Genomic DNA, 16,086 nt, shown 5'->3' on the forward strand with positions numbered 1-16,086 from the left:
AATATCTAAACAGAATTCTAGCAAGGAGAAAAATGCTCAAGTTGAACCAAATTCATAGGAAGAGATTAGATTGAAAAAAAATGCACAAAAAATCTTGGCAAAAAGCCACGAATTGCTGAAACTGCTGCATTACAGAACTAGTCATTTAAATGAAGTAAAAAGAGAAAGTAAATAAGAAGAAAGCAATGGACTAAAATGATCATTACTGGTTTTATTGCCTACTTTTGTTATGTTTGTTAGATATTCTGGAAATCATTTCAGCTCTGTAATTCGATTTCATCATCTGTAAATATGAATATTTATTTGTTTTTAAGTGCTTTGAAATCTATTGGTGAAAGTCATTATGTGAAAGCTCTGTATCACCTTTCTAGCGTTGTTTAGAATGTTTCAGTAGTCCAATATGTGGACATAACCACTGTAGTAGTAACGATGCCATTAAAAAAAGTAATACTTTTTATTTTAATTAAAAAAAAAAATCACAAGAAAAGTGCTTCAAAATTTGAGAGACATTACTTGCTTCTGTAAAACATAGACCTTCGGCATTCATCTCTCCCTTCTCATTACTCTCTTCCAACGCACATTATAAGTGGTCATATTTTAAGTGAAGAAAAAACCCCAAAACTCGATTATAGAAATGTTTTCACGATGTGGCCCAACAGAGACATACTCCAGTTACTGGAACATTTGAATTGCTTGGATTATCTCCAGCAGTGACAATATGCCAGAATACCGAGAAGGGCAGGAACACACAATACTCTCCAGGTATTCTGCTGAGCACCTGATGATTTTCTTAGAGGTCTTCCTAAACCTCACACGGTTTTGTCCGCTTAGTATCACTTAAAACCTCTCTTCCCAGGTGCTTGTCCAGTCTCCCCTTGAAAATACACTGCAATGAAAAGCTAGGTTACTTTTTTTTTTTGGTATAGATTAGGATCTTATGTTTGATCTTCCAAAAAGAAGGGGGAACCTCACACCCCACAAACCACCTAAAGCATCCTGCAAGGAAATGAAGAAAACTGCATATCCAAAGCCTTGAAATGCCAAATATCATCTGACACACAGTAGGAGCATACAGTACCTGTGGCCATTTACCATCAGATTGAGCACGTCTCTTTATCTCTTCAACAGTTTTCCTGCGAGAATCCTGGTCTGACCGAGACACAAATACTGGTCGGATGTATTTGATAAGAGCTAAAGAGGAGGAAAAACAAACAAGCAAACCAGCCTTTTTTTCTACTTGTTTGAAAGAGATCCATCTCTACCGCTATAGTCCTCTGGACAAATATTGATAAATGTATATAACTACTTTATTATACGTACTACAAACTTAAATTTTCAGCTGAATTACTGGAGTTTTATTCAAATACTTTCATGAATTCCTGCGAGGGAAACCATTTTCACAATTTTGGCACTTGTTCAATCTTTAATAGACCATTATACATAAATCACAATATTAAACATGATTGTGCATATTACGCATTGTTTTCTGTAACTAAGCAGCTGTGGCTGACTATAGCCAGTTTCCTCCTCCTACAAAACCTATAGGACTCCCCCCATACCACTCCTAAAAGCAGCAGGAACCTACCTAGGCAAGCAAAAACATACCCTATGGCTTGAACTGCCACTGTCTTTATTTCCTACGACAGCTCAGCTTCACTGACGGTACTCCATCAAAGATATTGCATGCATGCTTTATGTTATCTTTTCTGGGAAAATCAGCACACAAAAGAAAACGCATGCTTATTTTCTAAGCTGTCACCTGTTTGCCTGTTTCTCATACTAGATGATTCAGATCTCAGGCATTCCTTTCCTGGCTCAGTGGGAAAATTTTTTATACACAGGAAGACACAAAATGTGAATCAACAAGAGTCAGAAATCAATCCACAATACCCTATCCATGCATGACTGTCAAGGATACTGAAGCTCTCTTTTTAAAACAAAAAAACAAACAAAACCACCCATATACAGATCTGCAATGTCAAAGAGCATTACGAGAGGAGCATCTGCAAATATACCACTACATGTTTTAACCTCAGCAGGCTGTCCTTAAATACCTTTGTATCACCTTCATATCTTCTAGTCTTACTTAAAGGTTTAAGTCACTAAATCATTAGCTATTCTAGTTGCCTAAAACACACAAATAAAACACAGTTTTCATATTTGCAACTACTGTAAGATGAGTTCACTGACACTAGTTGTATAATCTTCTTTTGTCAAGGATAAACTTGCTGCATTAATGGATCAGCCAGTACTTAAAGTGTGAAGAAAAAAAAAAACAAACAACAACAACAAACAAAACACAGCATAAAGAACAGTCCTGTACTCAGCAAAAGCTGCTGGTTCTGCTGGCATCCTACTGGCAGTTTAGCCAGCACTCACCAAGATCGTCCTATGGTTGTGTTAAACTAACCCATCGCACCTTGCAGCAAATTCCCAGACATCTGACCAGCCTCTGAAATTGCTTTTATCCCACAAGTTGCTGAAGCTTAGGAGACAGTCTATTAGAGAAAAGTTACCAGACAACACGCTTGCACTTTTTCCGACATGCCTGCTCTTGACCAACATCCACAGAATGGTGCTGACTAGGGGAGCATCGAAGGTCATTATGGGCCAGCTGGAGCTACTGTTGTCAGAAGGTTAAAAACAAAAATAAAAAAAACAAAACGCCAAAAAAAAAAGAAAAAACAGAACAAGCCAAAAAAAAGCAAAGAAAACCATACTGAATTTCACAACTCTTTCTTATTGATGGTAGTCATGAGTTTCTCTTATTACTGAAAAAAAAAAAAGCACCCATTAAAACAGAAAAACCTCAAGCATCCTCAGCTTTTCCCCAAAAACTTCTTTTGCGTTAAGCCCAGATGATGGAATTCAGACTGTGGAATGAACAGGAAAATTTCAGAGCTCTAAGGCTCTTAAAAAAGTTGATTTCTTGTTACAGGACTTCTTTAAAATAGAAGAAATTAGGCTAGACATCAGGAAGAGGTTCTTCACCGAGAGGGTGGTTGAACACTGGAACAGGCTCCCCAGGGAAGTAGTCACTGCACCAAGCCTGTCTGAATTTCAGAAGCGTTTGGACTGCGCAGTTAGTCACATGGTCTAAACTTTTGGGTAGACCTGTGCGGTGCCAGGAGTTGGACTCAATGATCCTTATGGATCCCTTCCAACTTGGGATATTCTATGATTCTAAATTAAGCAAGCAGGTTTTACTTTACTATGACAAAGACATCAAAATATAGACAGACATCTATGAAATGGATAAGCTCGGCAATAAATTCAAGATACTCTGCAGAACAGGGGAGTTCATTCGTGCTCTCCAGGCAGGCTAGAATGCCAACAAAACGTGGGCTGTTGGCACTCGAGCTGTTGACCTTAATGGTGTTGTAAGCTGCTGATTTACAACATAGAGAGAAGAAATCTGCAACATTTTTGAAAAAAAAAAACTGCTGTACGGTGAAAAAGGGTTTAAAGACTGTTTTGATGAGTCTCAGCAGTATTTAAATGTGAAATCCTCACTGAAAAGCCATGGCTGTACAATGCTGCTTTTTCTTGTGTGCTCTGAAATTGGGATAGAGAACTGAATGATTAAGTTGCAAAACTTCTCACAGAGTTGATGGGGAAGTAATTTAGTATCTTTTAAGTTCTAAGATGAAAACATGTCCAGCTGCCAGGGCATATTTTTTTCTCTATTTAATTATTTATTTCTTACTCACGATGCGCAAGAAAAGCCTATCAAGCACCTTCAAGAGATGAACTTGAACGGAAACTCGTAAGTTTACTATGGGGGGGGGGGGGGGGGGGATAAATCAATTGATATCAAAAATTGGTAGTTTTTATAGCACAGTATGATTCTCCCTGCCCCTATAGCTTTCCTGTATTCTGCGAAGTACAAATTACCTCCTCCTTCACAGACTTCAGCTAACATATTTCCCCATTCATTTCAAAGGTACCAACTTCCTCTCTTCTCTTCAGAGGGTGAAGTTACACATGTGGAGTAGTTGCTTAAAGTTTAAATCGGCTTATCAACTTAAATTCAGTTTCAAAATGTTCAAACCACAGAAGAGTTTTGAATCTCAAAAGTTGCCTAACAGCACCAAATCACATTTGCTGACAAATCCCCTTTCCTTCTTACTGAAATATTTCTGCACTAGCACTGACCGCTTCAGCTATGAAAACTAGCTGAAAAATAGCTTTTATCCCAGCTGTTTTACCAGTCAAAAATAAGAGAGCTGAACTTGAAGTTGGATCCAGTAGACTAAACCTGAAAATGTAAGGACCTATGCTGACAGATGAACGGATCCAATTTCCTCAGCCCACGTAAGATGATGCAACAGATTCACAGATGTCACCCTCCTTGGGCCCCGATCTACCAAAGCTCTGGAAAGCCATCGTGCTAAAAAGACATTTCCTACTTCAGTAGCATGGTGATGTGCTCAGCCTATTCTGGCACTCTCTACTTACCAGATGCTGGTTGTTTATTTTTTTTTTTTGGTATGATCACTGAAATTTCATGTATATTTCAATGAATCATAGAATGGTTTGGATTGGAAGGGAACTTTGAAGGTCATCTAGTCCAACACCCCTGCAGGGAGAAGAAGGGAAATTTTTGACTTGATCAGGTTGCCCAAAGCCCCGTCTAACCTGGCCTTGAACACTTCCAGGGATGGGGCATCCACAGCTTCTCTGGGCAGCCTGTGCCAGTGTCTCATCATCATGAAAGATTTTTTTCCTTATATCCAATTCAAATCTATCCTCTTTCAGTTTAAAACCATTACCCCTTGTCCTGTAATTAAAAGCCCTGGTAAAAAGCCTTTATCCATCTCTCTCATAAGTCTTCTTTATGCATGTTGCAGGCTGCAACAAGGTCTCCCGACGGCCTTTTCTTCTTCAAGCTGAAGAACCCCAGCTCTCAGCCTTTCTTCACAGGACTGCCATTCCAGCCCTCTGATCGTTTTCGAGGCCGTCCTCTGGACCTGCTCTAACAGGTCCACATCCTTCTTCCACTGGAGACCCCAAAGCTGGATGGGGCCAGGTGGGGCTTCTGGGGCAAGCAGTTCCTCCCTGAAGTTTAAGCCAGTGCATGTGTGCTAAGTAGGTGATTTTCCTCACTACTAATGACTAACTGAAGAGGTCATAACTCTTGTTAGAGCCAAAAAAGGGTTTTTGTTTGTTTTATTCTTTGTTTGCCTAAAAATAAGGAAGTTGTCCAAAGGAGTCACGAGTTAAGTCTGATTCTGAAACTGGATTTTGTGGTCCAGGAGCATTGCCTTCAAATTAGAAAGCAATAAAACACGTATATACAGACACACTTGTGGAATACTTCCAGTGCCATGAAGAACAAGCTTTTAATCATCAGGAATAAAATTGATCAAAAGCTTAATATCCCATGACCAGCAAACCAAGGGTACAATAATACAGGCAGCTTCTCCAGAAACCTATTAAAATATTTCCAGAACCAATCCTGGTAGCCATTAGCATTCAGATCTTCCCATGCCTGCTAAATGACCTGATCCTTCTGTTAAACAATTATAATACCTGATCAACACTGTCATTACATTATTTACTACATATATTTGGAAGACATCCATACCTGTCTAGACAAAGATCATCTCTTCACCCAAAGTCCTCACCAATGAAAATTACCTTAAATTTTATCTGTTGCTTCATTTGTCACCTGATAGAAAGTCAGCTCAGAGTTAAATGGATGTACTTCATTCAAAACTTCTCAGAAGATTTTGAATGACTATTAAAAAACCTCAATTAAGAGATAGCAAGCTTAGGATTATCAGTGGCTGACTGCAAAACTCCACTGGAGCCAGTACAAGAGGTTTGCAAGATTTACAAAGCTGAAGAACATAAAAAACGATTCTGACTGCTCTGAGAAATTCTAGATGAATATCTGGAATGTTGACAATTCACCAAGCAATCCAAGAAAAACACAACCACCTTTTTACAGATAGCACAAAAGAAATACCAGTAGTCTAGTAGTATGAAATATATCTCTACCAAAAAAAAAAAAGAGAAAAAAGTACAAATAACATTAGAATTAAAATACCAGATTCAAAGGAGGAGAAGATTGGCAGTTGCATCTGATCCACAGAAAACCTCCTTCAGCTAAAACCACACAGCCGTTCGCTCACCCGTAATCACCATACAACACATTGTATATATATATAAATATACAAAAACAGAATTTCTTTCTACCAGGAAGTTTTCACCAAACTTTAAGCCATTTATCACAGTGATTCCTTACCTCTCTTCTAAGGCGCATTTACTTTAACACCACAAACTACTGTAAATGATGTCGCTCATATAAAAGTATTCTTTAAAAAAGTGTTTTTTTGAATTCTGAATTCCAGTTATGACCTTTACCACGCTTAATTCCATGTCATTTTTCTGAACACTTCATAAAGGACAATCATTTTTGTGGCTTCATGATATAAAATAAATGCAGCCATATAGGAAAAAAATACTTAGACTGTACTATAATATTCCAGTAATAGTCTCATCAAATCTCTATATGAAGTTTTCTGATTTTTAATTTTGTAACTGCTTTTGCTCACGCATGAAAAGAATCAAGTGAAACATTTTTAAAATTGATTGCAATAAGGCTACACTTTCAGCTGAGAGCTTTTGAAATTACCCTAAAATTAAGTATATAGAAAGCTGTTGGAACTTCTCAATATGCATTATTTGTGTTGTTGCACTGAAGGTAGCAATCTCCATATCCCTATAGATTCCACTCAGATTTTTCCACTAATCCTCACTGAATCCAACGTGGAATAGTTAAGCGGCAATTACAGTGTTCTGTTAAATGCCATCCTGCACCCATCACATTTCAGTAGCACAACATGGCCTGGAGTTCCCTCATCTAGTTGGGGTCCTGCAAGGCATCCCACTAAATGCAAAGAAGAGCTCCACATGGAGCTCTTCAGCACAACTGCACCAAATAAATCAAAATCACAAATCTCATGAAAATCTACATTGGTTGTTTAAACACTACTGACTTGGGTATCTGCAATCTGCTTTTGCTTCTCCCTCACACACTCACCTCAAGGCAGGGTACCATTCAAAGCAGACACCACTCCCCGAAACACTCCTGGGACTGCACCCCGACCCATGCTAAGAAAGAAGTTTTGGTAGACTATCTATAGCCTCATGCTTTGCTTCTATAGCCTCATCCTAATTTGCTTTTCTAGTTACTGGGTCTTAAGACATTGCAATTTCAGCAGAAATAGAACCGTGAGTTCTCTGGAATTGTTTTGACTTAGTACAATAATTCATCTTTGGAGAAAGGACAGTTCCCCTTCCACCCCCCTCCCCCTTTTCCTGTTAATATTCAAAATAGACCAAGAAAAATAATCTCACCACATATTATACCATTTTTTTCTTTATGCTTCAGACCTTCTCATCCACAACCAGTGAAGTTACTAAACAATCGTTTTTAATTTTTCAAGAAAACTTACTTCCCCAAACAGGAATATCTTTGCTTTCTGCTTTCATCACAATGGAGGCGAAGGTCATAGTTACTGGAATGGCATCGAAGTAGGAAGAATGGGGAGCCACCGTTAATATCGCTGCTTCTGCTGGCAACGCCCGCCTGCCTTTCACATTTATCCAGTGGAATCCACCAGCAAGCCACATCATTCTCATGATTGCTTTCAGCAAAACATCCACTATCCTGAAAAGAGGTAAGATAACAGTTACACTGCCACAGGGGTACCTTCAAATAATGAAAAGAAAAACATTACATAAAAGCTATTAGCAAGACAAAAACATAGGATAAACTGCTTAAACAGGAACACTGCATAGACCTCCTGCTTTCTTTTTCTGAGCAGGTTTAATGCCACTTAAGGTAAGACAGTATTCAATTTAATTTCATTCCTAAATATTAATCCTTTTAAATCATAGTAACATTGTCACTTATTTTAACATTAATTCTGATTCAGACTATGACTGTTGAGCTTCATATATACAATGCCTAATAATGCTTTCTATTAATACCAAATAAGCTCTAAAACTGAGTCCTAAAAAAAAAAAAAACACTATTAGAATGTTGTTAGAATGCAAGAACCCTGATTCCTGGGTTAAAGTTTACCCAAACAAACCACTGCAGTAACTTAGTGCAGAGATTCTCAATCAGGGGGATGCAAACAGAACATATCTGGGAGCTCCGGAAACATTTCACTTTCTTCCCTCTTCTTCCCCTCTGCTTTTATAGCTTGGCAGCAGTGAAAAGAGAAACATTTGTTTTGAACCAATAGGGTGCAAAGCCTAACCACCACAAATTGTTATCCTCACAGGGATCGGAGGCTGGAGAGCTGGGTGACACAAAAGTAGATGAAATAGGAGAGGGCCTTCTGAAAAGCTTGAAAATTACTGTATGCAAAATTGAAGGCGGTCCATCATTTCTTCAGTCATTATACCAACATCATTCCAAATTAAGTGTAAAGTGACATGCCTCCGCAGTTCCAGCCTCCTTCCCTCCTGCGATACAAAATGCAATCAGCTTCCCTCACGCTAGTGCCAGCTCATACTTTTAATGTTCTCTACAGGATAGGCAATACACTACGCTCCCTGCTCACTTCTCGAGCGGCAGTTTTCATGGATGGGTGAGCACCACCTTACATTCTACCTTAATTAGCATTCCAATACGAGAGCAAGCACAGATTTATTAACGAGCGCCAAAGCACGGGGCGAGCCCTCGGAGAATCAACAGAAGTCTTGTCAATTCATCACAGGGTAGGAAACAATGGGGTGAAAATTTTTTGAAACAATTTAGAATATGAAATCTGGACACGTTCCAAAGTGTCAATCTTCATAACTGCATGGGAATAATTAAAATTGAAGGATGGCACAATGAAGCTTCATAAGACATCCTCAGTATATCCTCAGTAAAGATACAATGCTAGCAATGTTTTTTCTGTTTTTCTCCCTGTAATTTTGGGGTCATTTGGTAAATCAAACATTTTTAAGGTGTTTTGTTAGGTATTTTTAGTTTCCCAACTGAGGAAAATGTGTAAATAATATTTTTCTTATATTTTTCTTTTGAATAGGAAAGCAGGTCCATGGGACAGATGTATCATGAGATATTTCCAATCTTCTCTATTTCAAACTGCTGAACTAAACACAGGTTCTTTCAGTACAGTACTACATCAGCGACTCACTTTCGCCACCAGGAGAGGGGCTTTTCAAGCTCTTGCTCGTCAGATCCCATTGAGGCAATGAACGCAAAAGGCCAGGCCAATAACATCATAAAAGCAGCAAAAAAGAGTCGGATAGGAAACAGAGTCAAGGTCATGAAGGCGATCTGCAAAACCCAAAACAAGTGAGTTATTCTAACACAATTTCAGACTGAAAGAGTAATTGCTAGGAACCACAGATTTAAATTAAAAATACCTCATGTTAAAAACAGATGAGTATGTTTCAATCCCAAGCAAACAATTGTAGTGTAACAATTTTGTACTCACAGATCAGAATCACAGCTGAAACACAGCGACACTCTTAAAAGCTAACACAGTCAACTTTCTGCACTTCTTCAGATCCAGTGTTTCCTCTTTCCTTTCTGCAGCCTCACATTAAGTAAATATTTAGCATGGGTGTGTTGTAAATCTTACTGCCCTGTCGAGGAGCGAGTCCGTCACAGCACACACAGCCAGTGATGTGCACTTCTTCAGCAGGGTGCATTCACAGGCTAAACTTTCCCAGGACTGGGCGGGTACCAGATGCTCGGCAGTATATTCCTGTACCCAGAAACTGTAGGGAGCACTGTACAGAAATACCCCGAGATAAACTCATACAAGTGTCTGGATATTTGTGTTCCAGGCACAACCCCCTGGAAAGCTGAGGTTTTCAAGAAGTTATCCTCCCTCTGGAAGCCATGGTGAACCCAGCTGCTTCTACAACCCCTTCCACCACTCATTCTCAGAGTCCAACGTCACCCAGCTTGCCCCGTACCTTCAGCTTTGGTGCAAAACACATCACATTGGAACTTCTCCCACAGTCTTTTGAAGAACGCTCCTAAAAGCTGGGCCTTTCCTGTGCTGTTTGGAGATGTCTGGAACTGTCCTACACAAAACACAACTCAGCAACCATCTGTGCAATGATCCACCTGTTCCTGGAAACAGCGCCAGGAGTCCCATCTTTCTCAAAGAACAGGAAGAAAAAACTAAAACCATACTGAAAGTGGATGGGGTAAGGCTTCAGATGGCTGGCTAGGGGAAAGAGTGAGAACCAAAAACTGTTTGATGCTGACTGGGGCTGCACCAGCACTGCACCAGCTGTTCAGGGGAAGCGGGCAGAAGACAGACAAGACGCTATGGAATGATATAAGGGACATGTGAAGAAAGAATTCAAAAGGAAATATGTTATACATCCACAGGTGCACTAGATGAGGCAGAAAAGTACTTCTCAACGTCATCATGGCTAGACAAGGATGAGAAATGAGGCATACGGTGCTGTCTCACATTGTGCTTCATCTGATGCATCCCAGGGTGCTGTGGAAAACATCATTCATATTCTGCTTCTCTTCCCTGATGCAGCCCTTGTCATCATGCAGCTCAGTTTTCCATTGACCAGCTTCCTCTCACTTCCCAAAAGAGCTCACTAAACCACCTCACTCTGGCAGCACAAACCTTTAAATCTAGGGTAGAGGCAGGGAACACAGCAGTAGGAAACCTGAAGCTACCAGTTCCCTAGACAGCCCACTGCAATGCCAGATTTTACGGTAACAGTTCAGACTGGCACTGTCACCTCCCAAAGACTACGGTCTCACTTCCCAGAACAGGACTCCAGTCCCCCGGCAGACTGCTTCTGTTTGCCACAGTAGAAGAAAACTTTTTTCTTTCCTCTTTGATATGACAGTTTCCCAGACGAACCAGTCCAACTTCCTGAAGTGGCAATGGTCAGATAAGCCCTGAAGTCATACTAACTCATAGCAACTTTGCATCCACTGACTACCACTTCTGGCAGCAACAAGCAATTGAGTCACATCAGCTGTTTAATAAAGCTTCACTCAGACTATGGAAAAAGAGGGGAAAATAGTTTAACACAAGGGGACATGAGTTCTGGCAGCTGTATCAGAAGAACGATAAGCACGAACTTCATTTGCAAATGAGGCTGGATGAGAAGCATGAGGAACACAGATGCAAGTATCGATTAGAAGAAAGAACAAGAAAAAAAGTGAGAGACAGCATAAAGGGTTCAAATGTTTCAAGAGATCAGAGAGAGAGAAAGCAGCAGCCCCAAGAAAACTCATAAAATAGGGGAGTATTCATCTACAAACTGGAGAAGAGAGAGCAGCTGCTTTCTAGGCTCCTCAGAAGGAAGGGACCAGCTGTGGAGAAAAAAAAAGGAAGGAGAATGCAGGTGAGGACACAGCCTCTGGGATTCACACCCTCTCCCCCCAACTCCTCGAAGTCTCCTCCTACACCAGGGCAGACGACTGGCTGGCGGTGAGCTATCCAGTCCTTTGCATCTGTGCAGCAATCTGTTATATCATGACCACTTCAGAGCCACGTAGCAGAACAGAAGCAGCTGTTGCATCCACAAGGTTTTGAAAGATAGCAGAAACATGCAGAAAAGGCCCCTTGGTCTTCTGTGTCCAGAGATAGCAGGAAATAGCCAGCTGGAAACAGGCAGCGAGCAGCAGCTCCAAGCACCCACCGTGACACCAGCCTCTTGTTTAGCAGGTGGGAGTGCAGGACCTGCCAATAAAAGCAGTTTGGTAGCAGAAAGAAGAGGACAGCTATGTTTGGTCCCTGAAGAAGGCTTGGAATCAACACGGACATCTGGAGGTACATCTGGACCTATACTTTGGGAGGTTGAGCTCATGACCAATTTTCTCAAGAGGGCTTTGACTACAGCTCAATTACTTTTGTGTTCTGCGGGATCCTACTTAGCTTTTCAGAAGCTGACAGGTATGATGTGCAAGACCCATGGGCAGCAGAAAGGAAGAGGGTGGTCTGAGAGCTTGTAACAGAGGGCTGCCTGAGAAACTGGATCCCACCCTTCAGTCAGAAGGCTCCAATCTGCTGCAAGGCAAGTCACTGAAACTGAAGAGGTTATCATGTTTTCCTTGTCCAGAAATGCCGCATTCTGATTTGAGTATGAACTTTCAATGATGGTATAAAATTTGAACTTAAGGCCTTTGTAAGTTCTTCAAAGCTTCAGGTCCGACGTATCTAAACACTGACCACAAGAATCACAGAGTAACTTTGCTTCTTATGCGTGTCAGTTTCCAGTCCTGAAAGTCAGCATCATACCTCTCATGCAGGGAAGCTGAAAAATGCATCTTTGAAATTAACAATACAGCGCGGATCATCCTCATAAGCAGTTCATTTACAACAAAGTTTCCATGACTTACAACAAAGTAATGGCCAAATACTGAACAAGGAAAACAGACCAGTGAACTGCACGTTTATAACACGGTAGAGCTTCTAATTTTTCTTTTTAACATAACAGACTATGACTTGCCCCACACTTCTTCACTATTCTCACCTCTACGACCCCAAGTCACCAATATCACAGGTGGCTCTGCAGGAGCAAGAAATTCATCCACCAACAATCCACCTTACCACCTGCTTTCCCACCCTGCAAGTTTCCCGACTGCCACGTTTATGGAGATAATTACGGGAGTGGAAACGTTCATTTGTGACTAAGCCAATCTAACAGATCATTGCTGCTAAAGAGGGTGGCCCTGTTCACTCTCCCCTCGAGTCCCTTCTAGCGCTTATCTGAGCTCGCAGTGAGCAATGCAGCTCATTAAGCTGAAGAAAAGCAATCCCGGCAAAAGAAAGGAAAAACCAATCAGAACACAGAAAAACCCAACAATTGGCTGGTTTAATGAGCCAAATCAGCTCACCGAGGCACCAAAGGAACACCAGCACTGGTGCAATAAAAAGGCCAGAAACGCTGAAAGCAAGAAATATGGCACCATATCGTGTTTTCAAGTGGCAGGAGACAAGGCTACAAATGCTCTGTGACAGCTTCAGCAAAGCTTCTGCCTGCTCTGCAGAGGTAACCAGGAAGAAAAGTTTTGACTTACGTGACAGCTGCCCAGAGCATGTTACGATGATGAACGAAACTTGTGGTTAATGAAATCATGTCTGCCTGTCTTCCAGAAAGGATCTTTCTATTATAGTATAAAAATAAAACAGGTAGTTTCGGGAATGATCCCCATTGTTATCCTCAGATTAGTGCCAAATAGCCGTAACTTCTACAGGAAGCACGAGACTCAGTTCTCTGTACAGCTTACTGTTTTTACACTGGTACCTTCCAGTTTTTATGAAGTCAACAAAAGATGTGAACAGTTTATTGGGTCTCAACGGGATTTATTTTTTTTTTTTGCTGTTTTTCTTCCTCTTTGTGGTTGCTTTGTCCACGTACTTTCTACTTTTTTGCTTCCAGTCTCAGGCTGAAATTTTTTAAGATGCATTTACTCTTAATTGCAATAACAAGCAAAACAGAAAAGGTGTTAATCTAACCTCTTGCAGAGTGCAGGATGAGGGAGGCATGAGGTGGCAGTGAAGATAATGGAGCTATCTGACAGACCATCAGCAACAAACAACAGTCCTTCAGACAAAGCAGCGTCATCTCCTGGTCCCCTTTGCTCGCCAACTTCACGTACCTCCAGTTCCTAACTTGGTGAGGCTGTGCAAACCCAGAACTCACCCCTGTTAGACTCACAGGGCTGACAGAAAAACCTGTGACACAGTCTGTGCCTCCAGCTGAACAGGAAGTGAGTTCAGCTGTAATACTTCATACTGAACTCTTAGTGACAGGCCAGGACTGCATGGAAGAGAAAGCACTGCTGTAATCGACCGTAAAGGAGCCTCCCCAGCCCAGAAGCCTCCCTTTCTGGGATTGCAGCATTTCACATAAGTCAAACAGTTTCACAGCTCTCCTTTAACAGCTTCTAATCCAATTATTCTTTTAATTAAAAAAGAGGTTAGGAGAACATCATTAAGGCAAAGAAGAAAATCAATCATAGTTCTCTATGTCAGCTTGTGTGCTTCCTCCTTAAATACTGCAGAAATACGATTACAGGAATGGCTGGGCTAAAGAACTTTGTGCCACTGTACATCCACAAAGCATGGTTCATTTAGAAAGCAAAACTCAGCCAGACTTTGATAAGCTTATTCCTTTTGTCTACACACTGTAAAACACTACACAGCTTTAAACGCATCTTGCAGTTTTCATTGGAAATAACAAATCTTTGAGATCCAGCGGCAAAGTTCACGTCTGATACAAATGTGCAGAGCAGCCTGCACAGAAGATGGGTACACTCTACAGCCAGTCACTGAGCTGGTGAAGAGGATGAAGATCAACAACACTGGTAGCTTATAAGAGCCTGCAAAAAACTATGAAACTGGTGTTCCATCCTTCTGACAGTATTTTGAAAATTCCTTGTAAATAATCAAGTAGAAAGAAAAAACATTAAAAAGAGAGATTATGAATGCAAATAAAACATTGTTGTTGTTATAATGAGATACAATCAGAATGCATATGACTACATGCTATCTTTTCTTCTCATTGCAAGACTTTTGCCTCATTGTTTTTGTGTAATCAATGACATGAGGAACGAAGCAGGGTTACATGGAAAAGAAATCATTATGACTACATGATTTATTAAGGAGGCTCTCGGCATAAATTGAATGAGGCAGATGACATGAGCCTTTTCTCTCATCTCCCATTCAAACAATTTATCAGCAACCACTGAATTCAACCCTGATCTGTCTCATGTTGAGAAAGTTGATTAAAAAATAAGTGAAAATCTCTGTTTGTCTGGAGAATTCCTTGGCTGTCAGGTACTCAACATGAGGTGCACTTCAATATTAGGTATATCAGGCCATGTGCGTCTCGTCTTCGATACCCAGGCAGCAACAAGGTAAGGCAACAATGAACTTCCACCAAAAGAGAAATTACATTACAGCTGGATCCGAACAGCCTTGACCTGGCAGGTTCGGTGTTAGCGGGTCTTGATTTCCACGCCGAGGGGTGTTGCAGGCTGTGGGCCCCCAAAACAGCAGCTTGAAGGGAAGGTTTCCCCGCGGGGACCCGCAGCACCGGTGGGACGAAGTACCAAGGGGCAGCCCCTGGCTAGGCGAGCCCTTGGTGGCATTTCTTCACCCAGCGAGTGCCCCAAATCCCACAGCAAGCTTGGGACGGGGCTGAGCACCCGCCTCAGCACCCTTCGAGGCGAGGCAGGGCCGGGGGTCCCCCACACCCCTTCCCCCCGACCCCTGCCTCCCGCCACCTGCAGGTTCTAACCCAAACTTCCTTCGGACCAGCCCGGCGACCGAGATTAAATAAATATATGAATAAATTAAACCGAGAGGCTGAGGAGAAGAGCGGAGGCGGCCGCGCCCCCGGCGCCTCACGGAGCGGGGGGGAGATGAGATGGAGGGAGGGCGGTGAGATGGAGGGAGGGGAGACGGAGGGAAGGGGGCGCGGGGAGATGGAGGCAGGGCGGCCGTGCCCCTACCTTGGCTTTCTGCAGGGGGCCGAGGCGCAGCTGGTGCACGAAGGGGCTCCTCGGCGGCGGCCCGCGCTCCCGGCTGCCGGCCACGCAGCATCCTCGGCCGCGGCTGCTCAGCTTCATGGCGGGGCCGGGCTACGGGCACGGCCCGGGGGAGGGAAGGAGGGAAGGAAAGAAGGACGGAGCGGGAAGGCGAGGAGCGGAGCGGGCGAGGGCGCTGCGCTGCGCCCGCCGGTCCCGGTGCCGGGGGCCGCTCGCTCCCCCAGCAGCAGACGCCGGCCCCCGCCCTCACCGCGGCCCGCGCATGCGCTCTGCGCGCCGGCTCCGGCCGTTCGGCTCGGCGCCGGTTTCCGCGTCGGTTGGGAGGATGGCGGGGGGGCCGGGTGGATGTGGGGGGGAGGTTCACTCGCCTCATGGCGCCGCTCCGCCCGAGCCCACCCGCTCCCTGGCGCCGTTCACCCCCACAGGCATGCACATGGGGGTCCTGGGAGACCCCCTCCGTGATCCAGGCCCCTGGCTGGGGGTGGGGGGCGATGTGAGGGCGCCCTACAAGAGACCCCCCACCCTCATTCCCAATGGGTTTTGGTCACGGGGAGGTGGTAAACGTGCTG

At 42.7% G+C, this 16,086-nt stretch overlaps 1 protein-coding gene across 2 annotated transcripts in view; it reads right to left on the reverse strand.

Moving 5' to 3' along the window:
* Window positions 1-15,742, reverse strand: part of LPCAT1 (lysophosphatidylcholine acyltransferase 1) — a 48,681-nt gene extending 32,939 nt beyond the window's left edge. Inside the window, exons 1-5 of one of the 2 annotated variants that reach the window (XM_048046015.2) lie at window positions 15,482-15,620; window positions 9,955-10,065; window positions 9,165-9,307; window positions 7,464-7,678; window positions 1,079-1,191 (exon numbers count right to left, since the gene is read on the reverse strand). In XM_048046015.2, the coding sequence (XP_047901972.2) occupies window positions 1,079-1,191; window positions 7,464-7,678; window positions 9,165-9,307; window positions 9,955-9,978 (495 nt within the window). In that variant the 5' untranslated portion in view covers window positions 9,979-10,065; window positions 15,482-15,620. Of the gene's footprint in view, window positions 1-1,078; window positions 1,192-7,463; window positions 7,679-9,164; window positions 9,308-9,954; window positions 10,066-15,481 lie in introns of both variants that reach the window. The other variant, XM_048046014.2, reaches the window with a different exon arrangement.
* Window positions 15,743-16,086: the final 344 nt, after the last annotated feature.

The sequence above is a fragment of the Anser cygnoides genome, chromosome 2 (genome assembly GCF_040182565.1).
Source record: "Anser cygnoides isolate HZ-2024a breed goose chromosome 2, Taihu_goose_T2T_genome, whole genome shotgun sequence".
Lineage (NCBI taxonomy): Eukaryota > Metazoa > Chordata > Aves > Anseriformes > Anatidae > Anser > Anser cygnoides.